The following is a 21,790-nucleotide window of genomic DNA, read 5'->3' on the forward strand; positions in this document are numbered from 1 at the left end:
CCACCTCCTTGCTGTGCCCTCACGTGCTTCCCCTCTATGTGCACAAAGAGAAGACAGGAGAATATAAGTCCACCAACCCTATCAGATCAGGGCCCCACCCTTATGACCTCATTTAACCTTCATTATATCCTTAGAGGCTCCATCTGCAAATACAGCCATACCGGAGGTTATAGTCTTAGCATATAAACTGAGGGAGGACACAGACACTCACCTCATAACAGCCCTCATTCTGTGGTGGTGAGTCCCAGCCCAGAGTTCCATACATACTCAGGATGTTCCAAATTTAAAAACAGAGTCTGTCCTCTTGGAATCTTGAAGTCCCTCTTTAGTGATCGGCAGTTCTGACTGGGGTGTTCAGCACCATGGCCCGGATCAACTTCCAAAGGGAAGACTAAGGATGCTCTGCATTCCTCTGGTTGCTTTGGAGTCAGACAGATGCTTGGAACTGCATTGAGCCCCTCACTAGTCTGTGACCTTGGGAGAGTAACTGTCAGACCCTCAGCTGTCCCATCCGCAAAGCAAGGATAGTCACACTCCAACATTAAGACAGGTTTTTTAAAACAGGTATATCATCTCCTGGCAGAGAACACGGCATATATGCTGTGTGTTTAACTGGCACTTGGGGGACTCCCTGGCCATCCAGTGGTTAGTACTTGGCGCTTTCACCGCTGTGGGCCCAGGTTCAGTTCCCTGGTTGGGGAACTAAGATCCTGCAAGCCACACGGCACAGCCTAAAAAAATTAAAAAATAACTGTCACTTGTCTTTTACTTCCCTGTGCCCTCCTTCTTCTCCCTTACTCAGAGTCGAGTTTAATTATCTGTGGATTCTATCTTTTCCCAGGGACAGATGCCAGTTAGGAGCACGGCTGAGGTCTCAGCATGTATGAATAGTGCGAACATTTTCTGACCCAAAGTCCAAGAATCCAAACAGATGGTCTGGCAGCTACAGGTGGACATCATTGGTCGGGATATGTAAAATCAGGATTGCTTGGGGGACACCCAGGGCCCATGGTGGCCTGATACACGAGAGAGCCTTTTCTTCCCTTTCCTCCAAACCACTGCCTGAGAAAAAACAATCACCCATAAATTCACTGAGCAAGTATTTAATGAGTAGATGAGACAAACAGAACCCGAACTGCATTTTTGGGAGATGAATTACACTTGCAAATGGCCATAAACAAAAGATTTCTTCCAAGCTCCTGATTTTATAAAAGCTATTTAGTTGGGTGGCTGGGCCCTGAACGGGTATATGCATCAGTGATCAACAAATGGGAAAACTGTTCATCAAGCCCTCTTCCCCTGGGCAATCCAGAAAAATAAAAGGGTGGTGGCTGTATTCCCAGAGCAGCCGTCAACTGTGTTTGTTTGGGTTGGATTTGGAGACACAGAACCATCTATGACGTGGACATTGTAAGCCCCTCCACTCAGGCTGACCAAGCTCTCCTAGGGAAGGGGGTGTCTGCCTTATGCCCCACAGTAGGTGTCAGTAAATGTTTGTGGGCTGAGTGGCCTAAAAATTTAACTAGTCCACGCAAGAGAAACGAAAACATATCCACACAAAGACTTATATATGAGTGTTCATAGCAGCCTTATTCACAGTAGCCAAAAAAACTGGAAACTATACCCCTGTCCATCAACTGATGACTGGATAAACAAAATATGGGACTTCCCTGGTGGCGCAGTGGTTAAGAATCCGCCTGCCAATGCAGGGGACACAGGTTCGAGCCCTGGTCAGGGAAGATCCCACATGCCGCGGAGCAACTAAGCCCGTGCGCCACAACTATGGAGCCTGCGCTCTAGAGCCCACGAGCCACAACTGCTGAGCCCTCGTGCCACAACTACTGAAGCCCGCACCCCTAGAGCCCGTGCTCTGCCCACTGTGATGAGAACCCCTCGCACTGCAACGAAGAGTAGCCCCCACTCGCCGCGACTAGAGAAAGCCCGTGTGCAGCAATGAAGACCCAATGCAGCCAAAAATAAATAAGTTAAAAACAAAAACAAAATATGGACTATCCTTATAGACTACTACCCAGACGTAGAAAGAATGAACTCCATGCTATGTATGCCGTGGAGGAACCCCAAATACATTATGCTAAGTGAAAGAAGTCAGATGTGAAAGTTTACAAAGTCATATGAAATATACAAAGGAGGGAAATCTGTACACATGGAAAGCAGATTTGTGGTTGGCTGGGGTTGAGGCGGGGGGAATGGGGAGCAACTACAGATGTGTGTGAGGACCCATTTTGTGGTGATGGAAATGTTCTAAGACTGGATGGTGGTGATATAGTTTCACGATTCTGTAGATTTACTGAGGATCATGAATTGCAATCCTGAAACAAGTGAATTTTATGGTTATGAAAATTAAGCCTCAAAAAAGCTTTGAGGGGCTTCCCTGGTGGCGCAGTGGTTGAGAGTCCGCCTGCCGATGCAGGGGACACGGGTTCGTGCCCCGGTCTGGGAAGATCCCACATGCCGCGGAGCGGCTGGGCCCGTGAGCCATGGCCGCTGAGCCTGCGCGTCCGGAGCCTGTGCTCTGCAATGGGAGAGGCCACAACAGTGAGAGGCCCGCGTACCGCAAAAAAAAAAAAAAAGCTGTGAAAAATTAACTGTGTAGATCTTACTGATGGAGGTGTCATTGGGAGGTGTCTTCTCCTGGTCTCTACACAATGCTATCTCTCTGCTTTCAGGAGGCTGGGACCAGGCCAGCCAGTGGGTGGTCTTTGAGCCCAGCACTGGGTCCCTCATCCCTAAGACATGACTCTTGCACTTTCTAAGTGCAAAACTTCCTGGACACTTCTTCAGAGAGCGTCACCAAGGGTCTCCCTATTCTCAGGGGACCTCGAAAAAGAAACATTTGTGTTCTGTTGGAGGTTTGCAAGAGCCATTTTATGGGAACTCGAAGTTGAGAGTGAGTGATTTTTCCAATTGTTCTAGCTTTCTCATTGGAGAAATGGCTTTCACTAAATAAACTTAAAAAGCCCCCAGGTCATCATTTGCTCAGCAGAAAGCAATGGACAGCTCGTGAGAGAGACAGAGGACTTGCCTGGGTCCCAGAATGAGTTAGCGGCTAAACCAGACCTCCAGCTCACCCATGAGGACCTAGAGTTTCCTTCCGCTGAGCAGACATTGCCTCTAGGTACTGCTTGACCGAAGAGTGCATGTGTTTTATAGATTCCTGGTAGGAGAGAAGTATCAGATGTGATTCTGCAGGTAGGACTAATACATGGTTTCAGTAAATTGCCTGACTCAGAGCAGAGCTCAGGATGGAAGTTCACGCACAGGTACGGTTATATCTTGGCACGCTGTGGAGTACACATTGTATACTGGAGAACACTCCCCTTACACACACACACACACACACACACACACACACACACACACACACACACCTTTCTCCAAAATGCTCAGTGGAGGCAGCTCTGGCAATAGAACTGGGGGGAGCCCGCCTGTCCCCCAGCGCTTCCGAGTGATTTAAGTGGCGTAAACTAAGCCTTTAGAGGCAGAAGTGACCGCATCTGTCAGCACAACCATTGGGCCAGAGAATATAATCTACTTTGCGCTGAGCCCAGAACTCTTGGCTCAAGTGCAAGGTTAAGATGGAAAGTTAAAGATCATAAATAGAGGGCTTGTTAGTGGGGAGGGGATGTTAGTGAGTGAGGGTGACATAAACAGTATTTCCGGTTGTGTGATAAGAGTCAGAGGAGCTGGGACAGGACACAGCGTGAGGCTCACTCAGTACTGAATTCTTCGAGGCACTCTGTACTGCCTCTTTCAGGGGTGATACAAGAGAGATACCAGGCACAGAGGAATCCCTCGACTTGTTAATTTAGGAGGGGAGAGAAAGTAAACCAAAGTTTCTTGCACGGGAAGATATGCGAGGCTTTTGAGAGGGGATATTCCGCCCCCCCCCCGGGGTAATTCCTTCTCTCTGAAATCTGAGCATCAGTTGGACAGCTTGTTGAAAATGACCTTGAGAATGGTAGGGTGGGATGCATTTGTTGCGTTTCAAATCGCGGAGAATAAACGCATCTGCTAACCAAATTCATTATGTCATTCTATACCTATGCTTCAACTAATTTTATCTGTTTGTTATGGACACTGGGGCATGTACAATGTATATTTACTTCCTAGAGAATGTAAATTCCAAAATCTGAACTTGCTGAAGTCCCTTCCACCAGCCTGGCAACTTCTCCTACTGCGTGTCTGACCAAAGCAAGATTGAGCATCACAGTGGGCCAAGGAAACGGTGGATTTCAGATCTCACCACCTTCCTCACCGCTCCTGGGGCAGACCAGGCGTGTTCCTGACCCTGAACTTTGCTTCTCTTGTTCCTCAGCCTTTCTATACTGCAAGGCCCAGGCCAAGCTTCCGCTTTCTCCGGCCCTTCTTGCTGTGATCACAGCCCACACTGGTTGCGCTGTCTTCAGAATTTGTGTTACAGTCAGATCACTCCATTTGTAGTTGTTCTGTAATTCTTTCATAGATCCATTTTGTCACTCCCAGATAGACTGTAAGTTCCTGAAGAGCAGGACGTAATCATGTTTTATATTTATTTATTGACCGCCCAGAGTTCTTGGCACACGGCAGATGGAGACTTCATGGCAACTTCCTAGCGGATTGAAACGCTCCTAGGATGCGTCGTACTGTACAGAGCCCTGTGAGATTTATAAAGTCCATGCTCTTACGCATCAGGGTGAATGACTGCTGGCCGAAAATACAGTATGCTCCCAGTTTTGCTGTGTGTGTGTGTGTGTGTGTGTGTGTGTGTGTGTGTGTGTGTGCGCGCGTGTGCGTGTGTGTGTTTCGTGCAAAGATACAAAAAGACTGGAAAAAGTGCAGCAAAATGTCCAGCGATATCTCTGGGTACTAAGATTAGTATACAGTGCATTGCTTTTTATTTATTCCATGCAGTACTTTTCTAAAGATTCTGTAAAGAATATTTTTAGTTCACATGAAGTAGGTCTAGTTTAAAAGAATTATTAGAAATGAGCGGATATTGAAATTGATAAGTGATTATTACTATAAGAGACTCGGTGTGGTGAAACGGAAAGTTTGCAATGAATTAAGTTTGGATACCTCTGATTCTTTATGGGTCTAGTCCAGTGTCTCCCAAAGTGTGTTCCAAGGGACCCCAGTCCTATCACAGGTGTTACATTTAGATAATATGGGAAGCACACATTCTCTAGCTGCCTTTTGGAAATCCACCACATCCATTAGCCCTGAATACTCCTACAGCAAAGGAACCTGTCTGACTTACCTGGTGTTTCCCAAGCTTTTCTGATTGTGGGATCCTTTTATTCTTATATACCTGTTAACTGCGTTACACTTTGGGAAACATCGTTCTATCTTATTTTTAAATAATAGAGCGCAACATGTCTTTATTTTGTTTGTGTATTATCAGTATTCCCCTGGTCAAATAAGCCAGAGAGCTTACAAAGTTAGAGAATAACTTCTTTTATCCAAATCTGTAAAAGCATTTGAACAGTACAATCTTACATGATTTGGTGATTTTTCTCTTTCATTGTAACAGCAACATAGCATCAGTCTCTGCTTCATCCTTTAAGTTTTAAAACTTAAAACTTAATCTGCCGTAATGCAAAACTAGATGAAAAGACACGCTGTGAGCCTGAATTGTTTTCAACCTCCTCCAGACTCCCTTCTTAAATGGCCAGTTAGTACCGTGAAACTGCATTGCCTTTCTAGGTGGACTTTTTTTCATCTCCGTAATTATCTTTTCAGTAGGACTTTCTGATAGTTGATGCTGGCAGTCGAGGAATCTGCCAGCCCACAACACTGCTTGAAAATTATCCCAGTAGTGAAGGGTTGCAGAGACTCACCCCAAATGTCAGAGAACCAGTGTATAAATTGAAATGTGCATGCTTCTGTCTGAAAATGAATTTGCCATAAGTTGTAGGGATTCCTTGTGAACAAAGTCAAGACGTCCTGGTGGGAGGGCATCAAACAAAAGGGGAGGAATCTGCCTTGCTTTTGCCCCCTCTGCTTCTCCCTGCCCTGCAGCCCATGCCAGAAACAGACAACTTGTTGGAAGTTCAGAGGTGGTCAGCCACTTGGTTTTCCAAGGGCTTTCTGACTCAGGTATATGCACACATGGAAAGAAAGAGGAAGAGGGAGATTAAATATTAATAAAGCAGGTCAAGAAGCACAGTACAGATGGGGTCAAGGATTTTGGGTCAGTAAAGACATTATCTCTCCTTGGCCAGCCACGAAGGCTTAGGACTACCTTTGGCTAAAAGAGATACAACCAGGGAATTCCCTGGTGGTCTAGTGGTTGGGACTCAGCGCTTTCACTGCCAAAGGCCGGGTTCGATCCCTGGTCGGGGAACTAAGATCCCACAAGCCACGAGGTGAGGCCAAAAAAAAAAAAAAAAGAAAAGAGATAAAACCAGACCTGTCAATTAATGATAGGATTAGCTAATCCCTATATAATAGGCTACCTTGAATCAGGATTTTTTCCTCGTAGGATTATTATATTTCAGACAGTATGATGTACAAAACTTGGTTTCATGGTATTAGAGCTATTTAAGTTACTGCTAAGTTTAAACAAAATCCATAGAGTACATTTGACGCCATTATATTTTGTACCCCTCTCCTGTACCCCTATACTGTGTGCCCTCATTCAGCTAAGTGCCTGGCTGAACATATAAAAGGCAAGTAGGCTGTCGCCTGGAAATTCACATCCATCCACGGTCACATCTGATACAAGTTACAGCTCTGTTTAAATTTCCAGAGGACTGACCTGCACACAATCATGAATGAAAACCAAACAGTGGAAAATAACGCCTTTTCCACCCTTCTCATGGTCTGTGGGAACAGTGCTGCTGCACAGCCGTGCTCTGGCCTGTAGCCTGGTTTCCAGGAGTCACACAATTCTCAGATGGAGCGTCTGAGGCCTTGCACAGCACCAGCTGCCAGAGGCTGTGGTTTTTAAGTAACACTTCAAAGTGGGACTGACGGCCATCAGCTGGAAGTCAGTAAGAGCAAACAGAGAAATAAGAGAGACAGATCTTTTTTGGCTCTCCGTGCAAAAGAAGATGAGACTCTTGGCATCCCTGCCCTTAAGTAACAGGTGGGGAGGAGCTTCTCTCAATGTCCTGGGAGCTTTTAGAGGTCAAGACCTATGACCTTCTCAGGGGGGGAACCTGCAGCCCCTAGCACTGCCCAGCCGGGTAGCACATCACTCCGTGTGAGCTGACACTTGGTGAACTATTTGAGCCACTCCGTGGGTTCTGGAGAAATGCTTCCACTTCTCCAGATGGGCCCAGAGAGCACCTCTCGAAGTAAAGATTCTGACGCCAGGGTTCCTGAGAGTCTCCATTGCCAACAGGCTGGGGATGGTCCTGATGCTGCCAGCCCATGCACCATCTTTTGAGGGTCAAGATTCTAGAGGAGAAGGAAACCACTGAAAATGTCTTTAAGTTTTGTTTCAGGAAGCTGCGTCCACGCCCCTATCCCCATCTCCACTTCCCTCCCCCGGGTGGCTGGCCATGACAATGACAGTTGGTTGCTCTCTTGCTCCTGGCCACAGTGGACGTGTGGAGGCCCCGGTTAACCGTGCCCCTCTCTTCCCCCAGGGGAGGAGCGCCCCCGGGACCCCCCGGGCCCGGCAGAGGCCCAGGCGCCGGTGGGGACCGACACGGGCGGGAGACCGAGCCCTCGCTGCTGGAGATGTTCCCAGGCGCAGCTCAAGAAGATCTTCTGGGGCGTGGCAGTGGTGCTGTGCGTGTGTTCCTCCTGGGCCGGTGCCACCCAGCTCGCCAAGCTGACCTTCAGGAAGTTCGATGCTCCCTTCACCCTGACGTGGTTTGCCACCAACTGGAACTTTTTATTCTTCCCGTTGTACTACGCGGGCCACGTCTGCAAGTCGGCAGAGAAACAGTCGGTGAAGCAGAGATACAGGTAGGTGGTTCCGGGATGCCAGGATGCCGGCCCGGCGCTGGGCTGCTCTCCCGATTGCTGATGCTACCGGGCTGCCCTAGTGGCGGTCACTGGGAGGGGCCAGTGGGCACCGTGGTGAGAAGTCACCGTGTCACCTGCTGTCTTAGTGAGGTTGCAGGCTCGGCATCCTCTCCCCTCAGAGTGGTAACACCTTTCCTCTGCCTCGAGCCCCTCAACGCTAGGAACTGCTTTATAGTAGACAGGAGAAGGCAGCATCTTCCGGAGGTGTGCTGTGGTAGGTGCCCAGAAAGGGTAGAAATGGGAAAACCCTGTAGCTCTTTTATCCCTCCTCAGACTGGGCTGGGGACAGGTCCATGGAGCCAGGGGACCCGGCTGCTTCCTGTAACTTACCTTCCCACGTGGCGATGTTCGTGGTGAAGATTTCTCCTCTCCTCTCCAACCCAAGCCTTTTCCTCCTTTGGTTATGTGGTTGCATGGGTCTGAACGTCTGGCAGACCCGTGGGGTCGTCAAAGTCAAGGTACTCTTTGAGCTCTGTTGACTGTATTTTCTCGTTGATATGCGATGTTCGTGGTGAAGGTTTCTCCTCTCCTCTCCAACCCAAGCCTTTTCCTCCTTTGGTTATGTGGTTGCATGGGTCTGAACGTCTGGCAGACCCATGGGGTCGTCAAAGTCAAGGTACTCTTTGAGCTCTGTTGACTGTACTTTCTCGTTGATATGATCTCACGGTATTTCCTCATTGATATGACCTCCCTTTAAAAGAGGACAGAAACCCTGACACCAGCCCTCTGCCACAACGTACAGCAGGGCTCCCCCAGCCTCCTTGGGGGTCGGATGGCCAGTGTTGGCCTCGGGGTCCCATCTGTACCAGTCCCTGGCTCCCATGGTCACCCAAAGCTGAGGTCTTCGGTGGCTACGTCAAGGACCCACTGTTGGCCCAAATCAGATCTACTCAGAAAAAAACCCCAGGGGAAGCATGCTGGCCAAGGTGACCAGATAGGCCCTGGGAATGTATCTTTCGTCAGCCCCAGAGGTGGGAACAAATTTGAAAGCTGAGGGCTGTATTACTCTTTCAGTACCGCCTTCTTCCCCACTTCACCGCCACCCCACCAAGCACCCCCCGCATACAATCACCACATCCCATTTACCATCTGCTTCAGACTTCAGCCGCATCCTGAAAAGTTACCCTTAGAAGTTGCAAGCTAGCTAAAAACGTCATTGGGTCCAAGGAGCAAGGAGGTTTGGGAATGGAGGTTACACTCCGATCAGAATTCTTTCTGAGATTCTACCGTTTTGTCGCTGTAAGGTTAGACTTGGAGCTGTAGTGTTCAGAGGGAATTTGGACCGGCTCCTTTAAAAGTTGTAAGTCAGAGCGCTCATGCTAGAAGAAGAGGCACTGCTGGAGCTCAGATTGAGTCACAAGACCGGCGTCACAGGTCCCCGTGCTGGAAGGGACTCAGAGGGGATTCTCAAAGCAAAGCACGTGGCAGCCTGGAGCCTGGAACCGTTGCCCAGGCCTGGGGCATTGCCAGCGTTGACTTAAACCAGTGGCTTCATGGACCAGCCAGAAATTGCTCAAGAGACACTTGAGGTACCTCTTCTGAGCAGCAGCGGAAAGCAGGCTGAAACAAATCGGTTTAGGAACGTTGACAGGGCCCCAGATTGTCCCAAAGGCAAGGGAGAAATAACGGCCTGCTTTTAGTCCCAGAGAAAAGCAAGTATCCAGTAAATGATGTATCTAACAGTAAAGGAGCCCTGAGTGTATTCAGTTTGTAATTAGGAGTTTGCCTTTCTTGAAACGGAGTAGAATATTTTGCTGCTGCCTCTCATAAAGTGAGCTCATGTGCCCTTTCTTGATGGAGAATTACTGGAGGGAAGATGAAATGGTCTTTCGCTGCTCCCTTCAAACATGGCAGCTCAAAGAGGGCCTCTGCTGAGGAGCAGGACCCTCTACTCCCCTAAAGATGTATCCTCAACGGGACACCTTGGGACCAGACTAGCATTGATGGCCACTTAGGGCAGGCCTGGCACCATTAACCAATTGTGCTGAAAACAACGCGGAAGGAAGGAAGCTCTTTTACCAACGAAGTTGGGTAGAAGGTCAAGGGAGGAAAAAATGAAAGGTCATTGAAACAGATTAAACATAGAAAGACATCACACCTTGACTTCCTTGATAAGGAAGCTTATTGTCTTCCTGTAAAAAGTATCTGGGAAGAATCATGAGAGGAGGATGGTGACGGGTGTGTCAACTGGAGAACAGTGGGGGGCAGGGGGCAAAACCATCACTTGATTAGAGAAGCCAGTTCAAACCTTGCCCAATTTCTGTAATAAAGCTTAGCTCACCACTTAAAGAAATCTTTGATTGTAAACTGTGTTCTCCCTGTGGCTAAACAGAGCTGCTAATTTAGCAACCAATTTTGGGGTATGTCGGTTAAGCCATGCACACCACTGGAGGAGTGAAGGGGCATTCTTTCTCAAAAAAAGGAGAGAAAAATGTGTCACTGTGTCACAACTCAAACTGGGAGTTCTTTTTTTTTTTTGGCCGGGTTTTTTTTTTTAATTGAAGTATAGTCGATGTACAGTATTATGTAAGTTGCAGGTGTACGATATTAGTGATCCACCATTTTTAAAGGTTATACTCCATTTATAGTTATTATAAAATATTGGTTATATTCCCTGTATCGTACCACATATCCTTGTAGCTTGTTTTATACCTAGTAGTGAAGCCGAATCAGGCGTCTGTACCCCAACACCGAACTGAATCTCAGAGACAGAATTTTGGGTGAAGTAGAAAAGAAGAGCTTTATTGCTTTGCCAGGCAAAGGGGGACACAGCGGGCTAATGCCCTCAAAACTGTGTGTCCTGACCTGGAGGGAGTAGTGAGGAGTTTTATAGCAGTGGTTCAAAGAGGGTGTGATCAGCTCATGGACCTTCTTCGATTGGTTGGTGGTGAGGTAAGCGGGAGTCTGCATCATCAACCTTCTGGTTCCAACCAGTCTGGGGTCTACGTGCTTGTGGGCAGCAAACAGTTAACTTCTTCCACCTGGTGAGGGTTTCAGTGTCTGCAAAACAGCTCAAAGATACTGTTCTGTGTATCCCTTGAGGGGGAACCCGGACCCTGCCCCAAGGCTGCGCTATTGTTTCTTGACTGTTTCTCTCTTGTCTGTGTATCCCCTCCCTTCCCTAATTTGCAACGGTCTGAACCTGCCCCCTGGAACTCAGGGAAGGTCTTGGAGGCTGAATGAAGCCTATTTCCTATAATCAACAAATGGGGGACACAGAAAGGCTTTTGTGCCCAGGAGCCCCACAGGGTCCTGCTTGGTATCAGTAATTTGTACCTTTTCATCCCCTACCGAATTGCGAGTTCTTTAAACAGACTTTAGGAATCCCAGAAGTCAAGGCAAACTGAAATCACATCTTCCATGTTTGTGCTTGTATCAGAGTGAATGGAGAAGATGGAGAGTCAACTGAGGAGATGTGTCTTTGGGTGAAAGTGTTGCAGCAGGGAGCTGGGGAGAAGAGGGAAAAGGTAGAGACCGTTTTCAGAGAGGGAAGCTGGCCCAATAAGCCAGCTTTTCTTGTGGTTTTCAAGAAGCAATCAGGTAGAAGTTTCTTTTCTCTGAGCCCTCCCCGCCGAGGCTACTTCCCCAACGTGAAGCTAGAAGGGTCACCCAAAGCACAGGGAGGAAAGCATGTGGTGCCTCACACAGGGCTCCTCAAACCCTAGGCATCTCCGAGATCTTGTTGAAGAGCCGACGATGACTCCGTAGGTCTGTGTGGACCCGAGGCTCTGATTTCCTAAGGAGATTCCAGGAGATGCTAATGGTGCTGACCACGGGCTGGGCTTGGACTGTAAAGGCCCTGGAGTGGTTGAGTCTCCGCTGCACGGTGTTTAAAAGGTTGCTGATCTGCCCAAGCAGGTAGGAAGCAGGACTCACCGTACCACGAGTGACTGGCTTCAGGCCCCAGGGCTGTTTTGAGTCCTACTCCACTGCCACTTGCAAGGGAGGGGAGGCTCCATGGGCAAGTCTTTTAAGCTCCGGGAGCCTCAGATGCTCATTTGTAAACGGAGGGTGATGACACACGCACTGCCCAGCACAAAAGGTTGTCGTGTGATCGTATGAGACCCCGTACGTGGACTGTGAAATGCCATAAAAATGCCAGAAACCCTATTGTGATATTCTCCACGGGGTGCGAGGCAGCCGCTGGTCAGTTCATCGGCCGCTTCGTGGTGGCCTGTTTAAACTGCAGGGGTGGGTCTTACAGGGAGTGGCCAACCCCTGCAGGGTCATGCAGGTGTTACACCTTGCAGAAATCAGCTTGCAGGTCTGCTGGCTGCACAGGGCATTCTGGAATGATCGGGGTGATGATGGGGCACTATTGTCAGGAACGAGAGTGTGCATGTGAAAACCTCTCAAGCCCAGCTGTCCTGGGTTTTCAGCCCCAAGCCTGTGGTCTCCCCAGTGACACCACCCCAGACCTCCGGGAGTAAAGTGAGCTCTTCTCTTTCCTCAGACCATCAACACCCCTCCCTCCCCTTCCCTGTTTCTCACTGACAGCCAGTCTCAGGGATGCCCTGAGGAAGCAGTAGTGTCCAGGACCCAGGGAGGGCTCTGGCCACAGAGATGCGTGTGGGCGCTGCAGAAACTGTAGGCGTGACCTGAGAGGGGGTTCAGCTCCCAGGAGTCTGTGCAAAGCCAGGCGCCAGAGGGAGGCACACGGGGGAGGCCGTGTCAGGTTCATGGCCCTGGGGAGACTGTCAAGGGCAGGTGTGATGACACACAGCCTCCCAGCCCCTCTGACCCTGGGACAGGAGGACAGCGTCTCGGATCCCAGGGCTGCCACGGCCAGCAGGAATCAGCCAGAGCAGATGTGGGGCACTTGCCGGCTTGTCAGAAGGCCTTCCAGGAACTTCTCCCAGTACTGACCTCTTTTCATGAGCAAACACTAGAAGCTTCTGCTCTCCTGCGGCTGCCAGAGAAGTGAACGAACGATACAGCGGTGACAGATGTTTCCCTCGGTCTTTTGTAGTTCCAGGCTTCTGGAAGCTAGCCAGTTGATTCCGTTTCAGAAACGCCCGCAGACGTTCTGAGCCAAGGAAGGGCAGTTTTGATGCCACTCGTTGGTCTTCAGTCGCCCGAGGGCCGGCTGTGCGTTCGTAGCGGCACAGACTTACGCGGGATCCATGAGGGGTCTCGCCGCTGAAACTTTCAGAGTCTCAGGGGCAGAGCAGAGCGGTCACCATCTGGAGCTCCCTCCTTCTGGAAGTGGTTATCGCACCTCTTCTCAGGAACGGAAGCATAGCTGGTCCTTGTCTTCAAGGAGCCCGCAGCCCGCTAAGGGAGTCAGATAGCCAGGCAAGGTGAGGATGTGTGCAGGGGGCCCAAGGGAGAGGCCCAGGTGCGCGGCTCCTGGGACAGGCGGAAAGCGTTCTTAGAGGAAATGACCGAGGAGCAGTCTCTTGGAAGGCAAGCAGATGGTCCTGTAGGCGCTGAGTCCCAGGCAGGCAGAGTAGTGTGGGAATGGCACAGAGGCTGAGAGAGCACGGCCCATGGGAAGCTCTGATGGGCGGTAGAAAGCAGGTGGAGAGCCGCAGAGGAGCGGAAGGGCAGGCGGCAGCAGACCCCCTGACTCCTACACGCATATGCAGAGAAGGTTGGCTTCTGGTGCGAATGTGGGCGGGCGGTGGGAGTGGGGGGCAGAGAAGCCACCAGACTGGACCTTCAGCAGTGCCACCATCCCTCTGTTAAGGACGGAACGGAGGGCACACGGGGGCCGGGCCCGTAGGACAGGCGTGGGCTTGATGTCTGTGTGTCGGGGTGTCGACTGAAAAAAATGCACAGCCTAAAAGTTGAGAGTTATGTTTTATTCAGTGGACGTTCTGAGGGCTTAAGCCCGGGACACAGCCTCCCAGATCGCTCTGAGGGACTGTTCCGAAGAGGTAAGGGGGGAGCCAGGATATACAGGAGTTTTTGCAACAAAGACCAGGTAGTCGGAACATCAGAAGATTACTGTTCATTAAAGAAAACCAGACATCTCAAAGTTAAGGAATTCAGCGCTTTTCTATGCATGGGAAGTTGCAAGAGTCTGCGCTCACAGAAATCATCCCTTGGATATGCACCTCCGCTGTCTGGGGCCAGCGTCCTGTGCTTCCCCATCCCGAGTCTCCTCAGGGTGCACGTTTGGGGGTGGCTGCAGTGGCTGAGGGCTTGGCGGTGGGCGTCCTGCTTCCGTCCTGAGCTCCCTCCGGGCGCACCGTCGGGGCGGCTGTGATGTGATGGCTCGGTGGCTGCCACATCCTTTGTCTCCTGGTATGGCAGGTGCCACTTTTCATCCGCGGGGGCATGTGGGCACGTGTGAGTGACACAGATGTTGTTCCCGACCTTAGGAGCTCACATCCAAGTGGGAGAGAGACCCGTATGAAAAACAGAATGGGGTGTAATGGCAGGCAACAGTGGGGCAGGCTGGCTGGGCTGCAGCTTAGATTCGAGGACAGGGCCACGTGGAGTGCGGGACTAAACAGTCAGAGGCCGGGGTGGGGGGCCCTGTGGGTGCTGGCTTAAGGGGCTGGGGCTTTAGTCCCCAGGCAGTGGGAGCCTCTGAAAGTTGTTGAATCCAGGACTGATATAATCAGGGCTGCTTTCAAAAGCAGGAGAGTGCTAATCACGTAACTGGTTACAAAACATGTGCCCGTTTCACGTCAGAGGTAGAATGACTCAGTATTTTGGGGTTTTGTTTGTTTCTTTGTTTTGGGTGTAGACCTTGAAGTATTACGAGGCCAGGTCTCTTGCTTTGAATTGTCAGCTACTTCTTCAGTTGAAAGCAAACTCCTGTGTTGGTGACAAGCATTTCAGTGGTTATTTTCTCACTCAACTCAAGCATTCTGGAAATTGGCGAGGGAAACCTCCTTTCTGGGAAACACCAGTACATGTTTTTCAGGCCCGATGTGAGTATGAACGCACGGCCGAGGCCGCCGTTAATAGCGATGCCCCAGCACGCCCTGCCCTCCTGGCACTGCCGGGCCTCCTAGCTGATGCGCGCTGATGGGACCTCTTGCTTGCTTTTTCTTCCCTGAGCCCTGGACGTGCTCTGGCCCGTTGCTGCCATCAACAGTTGTTCTGCAGAGGGTGAGGGCGCTCTGTAAACAAGTCCACAGGGACCCTGCATTCTAAGAAGACAGAGATAGCCCTTCACTCCTTCCACAGAATCTGCCAGGGGTTTTCTGTATGTCAGGCATTCTTTTATTTTTTGATTATTTTTTAAATAAATAAATTTATTTATTTATGGCTGTGTTGGGTCTTCGCTGCTGCACGTGGGCTTTCTGTAGTCGCGGCGAACGGGGGCTACTCTTCGTTGTGGTGCGTAGGCTTCTCATTGCAGTGGCTTCTCTTGTTGCGGAGCACGGGCTCTAGGCACGTGGGCTTCAGTAGTTGTGGCGCAGGGGCTTAGTTGCTCTGCAGCATGTGACCAAGGCTCGAACCCGTGTCCCCTGCATTGGCAGGTGGATTCTTAACCACTGTGCCACCAGGGAAGTCCCTCAGGCACTGTTTTAGGTGCTAGGGAAACAGCAGTGACCCAAGCAAATGAAAATTCCCGCCTTCATGGAGCTTACCTTTTAGTGGGGAGGCAAACAGCAAACAACTAGAATACAGTAGGTCAGAGGGTGCCGAGTGCTGTGAAGAAAGATGGGGCAGGGCTGGAGTGGAGGTGCTGGGCAGAGAAACATTGATGTCAGGCCGGGGACCTGTCTGTCTGTCCTTCTGAAGGCGCTTGTGGTTATACTAGCATCTCCTCACCCCGTCCACACCCAAAAGCCTGGGTTAGCCCCCGTTACTCACTCATTCATTCATTCTTTATTCGTTGCTACAGTAATGTACACTCATGACTGTCAACTCTGAACATGCGCTGCAGGACCCTGCCCTTGAGATGTCCAGAGCCCAAGGGTTAAGCCCCACTTAGAGCACAGGATACAGGAGTCCAGTGGCAAGGAGGTCTCACCAGCATGGCCTCCATGGGGTCCAAGAGCCCTGTGTGGCCACCAGCTTCAGGCCCAGGGACAGAGGCATTTCCCGGGCTCAGCCATCTCTTTGCCTCTTCCCTTCCTCCTACCTCGTAGCCTTCTTGTTTCCTGTCTTATTTCCAAGAATCAGCCCCCCGAGGAGCACAAGCTGCATCCGGAGCCCTTGCAGTTGATGTTGGTGTTTGTTTCTGTAACTGGTTTAAAAGAAATGGGCAGAATATCGGGGAACTGCAGCTGTTCACTGGGCCCGTGTTTTCTGTTTGCTGGTAAATAATGGTAATTATGCATAAACATCTTCAACGGGAACGGGGAGAAAGGGATAAATTGGGAGGTTGGAATTAACAGATACAAACTGCTGTATAAAAAATAGGTAACTAACAAGGACCTACTGTATAGCACAGGGAACTATACTCAATATTTTAAAATAACCTATAAGGGAAAAGAATCTGAAAGAGAAAATATATGTGTGTGTGTGTGTGTGTGTGTGTGTGTGTGTGTAACTGAATCACTGTGCTGTATACCTGAAACTAACACGGCATTATAAATCAACTACACTTCAAATAAAACAAAACATTTTTAAAAATATCTTCATACCAGGAGATATTGGTCAGATTTGCTATTGAGGCAGAGCACCTTCCCCCAAACACAGACACATACGTACACATGCACACACACAAACACACGTACACATAGCCATCTGTGCGTCAGAACCTGTGGTACAGCCACAGGACGGCCCATAGTCAGTGCTCTGAATCTAAGTAGGATGTCATAAGACATCATGATGGGTCCCAGCGTCAGCCAAGGCAGAAATGAGATGAGGATGGCTGACAAAGGCTTAGCTAGTCTCTGCCTGTCTTAAGACAGCATTTGAAATATTCAAGGATGCGTCAGTGGAGACACGAAACACAGAGCATCAATCCTGTGCCCTATGTGGTGACGCCGACCTCGCCCATTTACGCCAGGTCCCCGCTGCTCTGTCCTGTCATCACGGTACTTGTAGTTTCCCCGTGGATGTCACCCCCGTCCCACCTCCACATCTCAGTTCAACAGCTGCTGGCCTCATCCCAGGGAAGTTCAGTGACAGCCAGACACCCACAAGGATGAGTCCAGAACATTCTACGAGTAACTCTTCAGCTTTCACTCAGGCAAACCGGAGGTGTCATATTAACTCCCAGTCTCCTCTGTCCTCAGGCGCCTCAGCCCCCATTCAGCCCCCAGTTACCTGAGCTCTCTGTCCATCCTTGAACAGATATCAAGGATGGGTCTTTGCAGTGCAGCACTTTAAGGGTTATGCTAATGCACCCTTGTAATGTCGGAGCAGGTCTAATTCAGCTGCAGCCATGTGGTTTCCCCACGCAGTTTCATTGAAATTTTGCCAAAGGTCGGTTCCAGTGATCTGTTTGTGGGCTTGAAGAATGCCAGCCACTGAGATAATTGCCATATCAGGGTGATTATGGCTCTTTGAGGGTCAAGTTACCCTAGGCTGCGCTTATTAACAAGAGATGTAGTAACCGTTTTAGCACAAATCACCATGGTCCCTGTGAACCTTTGCAAGATCGGTGTTGCAGTGGCGTAAGAGGTGGAGAGCAGGGGATCCCCAGATCCCAGAGGGGGATCCTTCAGCCAGCGGGTCCTGAGGGGCAGTTAACATCGCACAGGTCAGGCGATGGAAAAGGGCTCCTGTGTGTGGCGTGCGGGAAGGTGCAGAGGGGCATGTGCAGATGCGTATGGGCTACAGGAAGAGGGGATGCCACTGATGTGACTAGGAGGCACAGACCCCGCCCATCCCACCAGCTCACGCTGAGCCATTTTTTACTTTCCCTGTGCTTCCTAATCAGAGAATCAAGACTAGCAAGTCAGCTCATAGGTGCATTGGAATTTTAAAATCTCACTACATTTGGGAAGAAGATATCTGCATAGAGATCCCAAAGATGAAAAAGGGACTTTGACAGCTCTCTAATCCAAACCATCCATGCTGATCTGATCCATACTAAAGAGGCCACAGATGCTCAGAGAAAGGGCGTGAGACCTTTGTTTGCTCCAACCCCAGACCTCTCCAGAAATGCTAGCAGGGAAGAAATGGTCAAAACTCTTCCTCGTAGGAAGGAACGTGGAGGTGGTGCCTGGGCAGGATAGATGACTGGAGGAGAATGCTGCTAGCCCTTGCTTGGGGCACTGTGATCAGATGACAAGAAGGCAGGCTTGCCATCAGTCAGCTCACGTTTGAAACCCAGCTTTGCCTTCATTTGGCTATATTGCCGTAGCTTAGTCATTAAAAGCTCTAAGCCTCACTCCTTATCCATAAAGTGGAGACCCTAATACCTACATCTGAGTGTTGCAATTGGCATTTCCCTTCTTCCAGGCTTTCCCAGTTTCTGCAGAGATCTTGTGTTTGAACTGAACAGAATTAAATATGATAGTGCCTATAAAGCCCCAAACCTTGCTTGGTCCAGAGGTTGGCTACCCATCTTTGGTTGACTCCAAATGTGAATCCCCAGACTCACACAAACACTGGCTCCTGCTCTTTGCAGATCATAAGATGATGGTGATGGTGATGGTGATGGTGATGAATCTGAGGATGGTGATGATGGTGATGGTGATGATGGTGATGATGATGGTGATGGTGATGAATCTGAGGATGGTGATGTTGGTGATGATGGTGATGGTGGTCATGGTGATGTTGGTAATGGTGATGATGAAGGTGATGATGGTGATGGTGATAGTGATGGTGATGGTGATGAATCTGATGATGATGGTGATGATGATGGTGATGAATCTGATGATGGTGATGATGGTGATGGTGATGATGGTGATGGTGGTCATGGTGATGGTGGTAATGGTGATGATGATGGCGATGATGGTGATGATGGTGTTGGTGACAGTAATGATGATGGTGATGGTGATGATGATGAATCTGAGGATGGTCATGATGATGATGGTGATGAATCTGATGGTGATGGTGATGATGATGGCGATGATGGTGATGATGAAGGTGATGATGGTGTTGGTGACAGTAATGATGATGGTGATGGTGATGATGATGAATCTGAGGATGGTCATGATGATGATGGTGATGAATCTGATGGTGATGGTGATGATGATGGCGATGATGGTGATGATGAAGGTGATGATGGTGTTGGTGACAGTAATGATGATGGTGATGGTGATGATGATGGTGATGATAATGATGGTGATGGAGAACATTCCAACCACACATGACTGAGTCTTTCTCCTCATGAAGATTCAGATAAGTCATGTAACTGGTGTGGAGCCCACAGTAGAGAGGGCAGCTTCTTGCCTTGTCATTCTTTTGGGGTGCTGGGAAGGGGGCATTTCTTGGCAGAAGTGAGCTTTGAGACAAGTTTGCCAGGAAAAGGGCAGAGAACTCATGTGGTACCTGCCATGTGTCATTCTAGAATGAGCTGAAAGCAAGCCAGAAATGCGAGGTGATTCATATGTCTAGAAAGCAATGTCCTGTCAAGCTCTTGATGTTCTTTTTGGTTTTTTGAAAGCTAAAAAAGAAAAAGGGAGCGGAAATGCTGGGACAGTGCAGAACGTTAAAGCAGACACGCCTTATCGTGTCATTTTTCTTCCACGGCCACCACTCACTCAGAGCTAAATTGGAGTGGTCACCCCTGACGTGGGAACAGCCATTATCATGGCTTCCACAGCCTTCACCCCGCGTCCCGCCCCATACAGCATTTGCACACCTACTAGTGTGACGCTCACACCAGACACCAAGGCTGCAGAGAAGAATGAGGCCACGTGGTGGGGGAAGGGACCCCAGGCATTGGAGTCCAGCTGATTCAGGTTCCCAAATCTACTGCTTACAAATCTGCACAGCTCCAAAGTTTTCTTTCACTTCAGTGATCTGACATTTAACAGTGGGCCAGTACTGCCTATTTCCACAGGCTGGCTGCAAGATTCGGGGTACTTGTCTGAACTTGACTCTTGGTTGGTACTGAATTAATAGTGGTCACGGCGCCTCCCACCGCTGAAACAGTGACCCCTATGGCGGTGATTGTTAATTTGCATACTCTGCCTTAACAGCCTTACTGCGCATACATATTTCTCTGAGCAATTTCATTTCTAACTGAGCCACAGAGCAAAGGGACTTTGTGGTACGTGCATTCTCTCCGACGTTGTTTCATTATATTACATTCCACATAGGCCTTCCTCAGCTAAGGAACTGGGAGCCTGCGGGGAGAGCAGTCACAAGAAATTGTTATGCCTGATTTTTTTGTTTTCTTTTGTGGTTCTACATTTTTTTTACATTTTTTAAAATATTCTTTTCCATTATGGTTTATCATAGGATATTGAATACAGGTCTCTGTGCTATACACTAGGACCTTGTTGTTTATCCATCCTATATATAAAAGCTTACATCTGCTAACCCCAAACTCCCACTCCATCCTTCCCCCACCCCCTCCCGCATGTGTTATGCCTTATTTATTTATTTATTTTTTTGCGGTACGCGGGCCTCTCACTGTTGTGGCCTCTCCCGTTGCGGAGCACAGGCTCCGGATGCGCAGGCTCAGCGGCCATGGCTCACGGGCCCAGCCGCTCCGTGGCATGTGGGATCCTCCTGGACCGGGGCACGACCCGTGTCCCCTGCATCGGCAGGCGGACTCTCAACCACTGCGCCACCAGGGAAGCCCTCTGATTTTTAAAGCAAAATCCAATCACATTCCCTTATATAGCCAGTGTCCATGCCAAGTGCTTCAGAGAGTCAGTCCTCCCTTCACCAAATCACATTTTCTTTTTTTTTTTTTTGGCCTTGCCACACCTTACGGGATCTTAGTTCCCTGACCAGGGATTGAACCTGGGCCCTCGGCGGTGAAAGCGCAGAGTCCTAACCACTGGATCACCAGTGAACTCCCAAAACATGTGTTATCCACTTCAAGCATGAGCCAGAGCAGACCAGGCTCCCTCAGGCCAATCTTCCCCTCCACCCATCACCCAGGTCTGGACCTGAAAGCTTGGCGAGGGGCAGGGGCGGGTCTCCAGCTGAGGGTCCCTGAGACCCTTCAGCTGCATTTCCCAGCCTGGGCCGTCATGTTCTAAGAGAGACCCCAGCTGTTGGTGGGTCTCCTGGGCCTCAGAGCCCGTGAACCTGGCCCTGGCAAGCTCTCTGTCATGGAAACTGCATATTGGTTTGATGGCCACACCCCATACCATCTAGTTGAGTTTGTCACAAAAGATGACAAATCTGATTGCCTTTTCGATGTTTATGCAAATTCTATTCTCGTGCTTCCTGGATATTTTAAAATAGAATCATAGTCATTACATTTACCTCCTCAGCTGTTTTCTACTTCAAGTAGAGAGGAAACAGAATGATTTATGTGCTTAGATCCTTTCTCTCTTTTCTTATCTAAGTGCCTGACTCCGTGACACTTAACGTTTACTGACTTACTCTCTACCATACATACATTATTAATTTATAACATAAACGAAATTAAAAGCACTGGAAACTAAAGCTCCCTCATTGCAGGCACATGTTAGAACCCTTATGTGGAATATTTTCCTGTGTGTTTCTCTGCAGGGGGGTGGGAAATGGAAGTGAATTTTTTCAGTGACGGGCTTTAGATGCTCCACCTGCAGGATGGAGACCGGCTTGTTAATATTTTATTATGGATTAAAGTTGGGGGGATTGGGTCTTTTCAATGCTTTATCGGTTATTTTTCAAGTGTTTGGTTTTATGAAAGTTAGATCACAGTTGGTATGTTTAAGTCCAGCTCAGAGAGAGCCCTTGTTTCTTGGTGAAGATGTTTTCTCCCATGGAGGGAGCAGGGGGAACTGACAAGGTACACTGAGAGGCATGTGTACACATGCATTTTACAGAATCCTTTTGCGGG

General features: G+C 49.3%; 1 protein-coding gene across 2 annotated transcripts in view; it reads left to right on the forward strand.

Annotated features, from left to right (window-relative positions):
* Window positions 1-21,790, forward strand: part of SLC35F3 (solute carrier family 35 member F3) — a 288,618-nt gene that overhangs the window by 198,060 nt on the left and 68,768 nt on the right. For both annotated transcript variants that reach the window (XM_060126076.1, XM_060126077.1), the window contains one exon: window positions 7,593-7,917. In XM_060126076.1, coding sequence (XP_059982059.1) covers window positions 7,593-7,917 — 325 coding nt within the window. The remainder of the gene's footprint in view (window positions 1-7,592; window positions 7,918-21,790) is intronic.

The sequence above is a fragment of the Lagenorhynchus albirostris genome, chromosome 16, assembly GCF_949774975.1.
Source record: "Lagenorhynchus albirostris chromosome 16, mLagAlb1.1, whole genome shotgun sequence".
NCBI classification, from domain to species: domain Eukaryota; kingdom Metazoa; phylum Chordata; class Mammalia; order Artiodactyla; family Delphinidae; genus Lagenorhynchus; species Lagenorhynchus albirostris.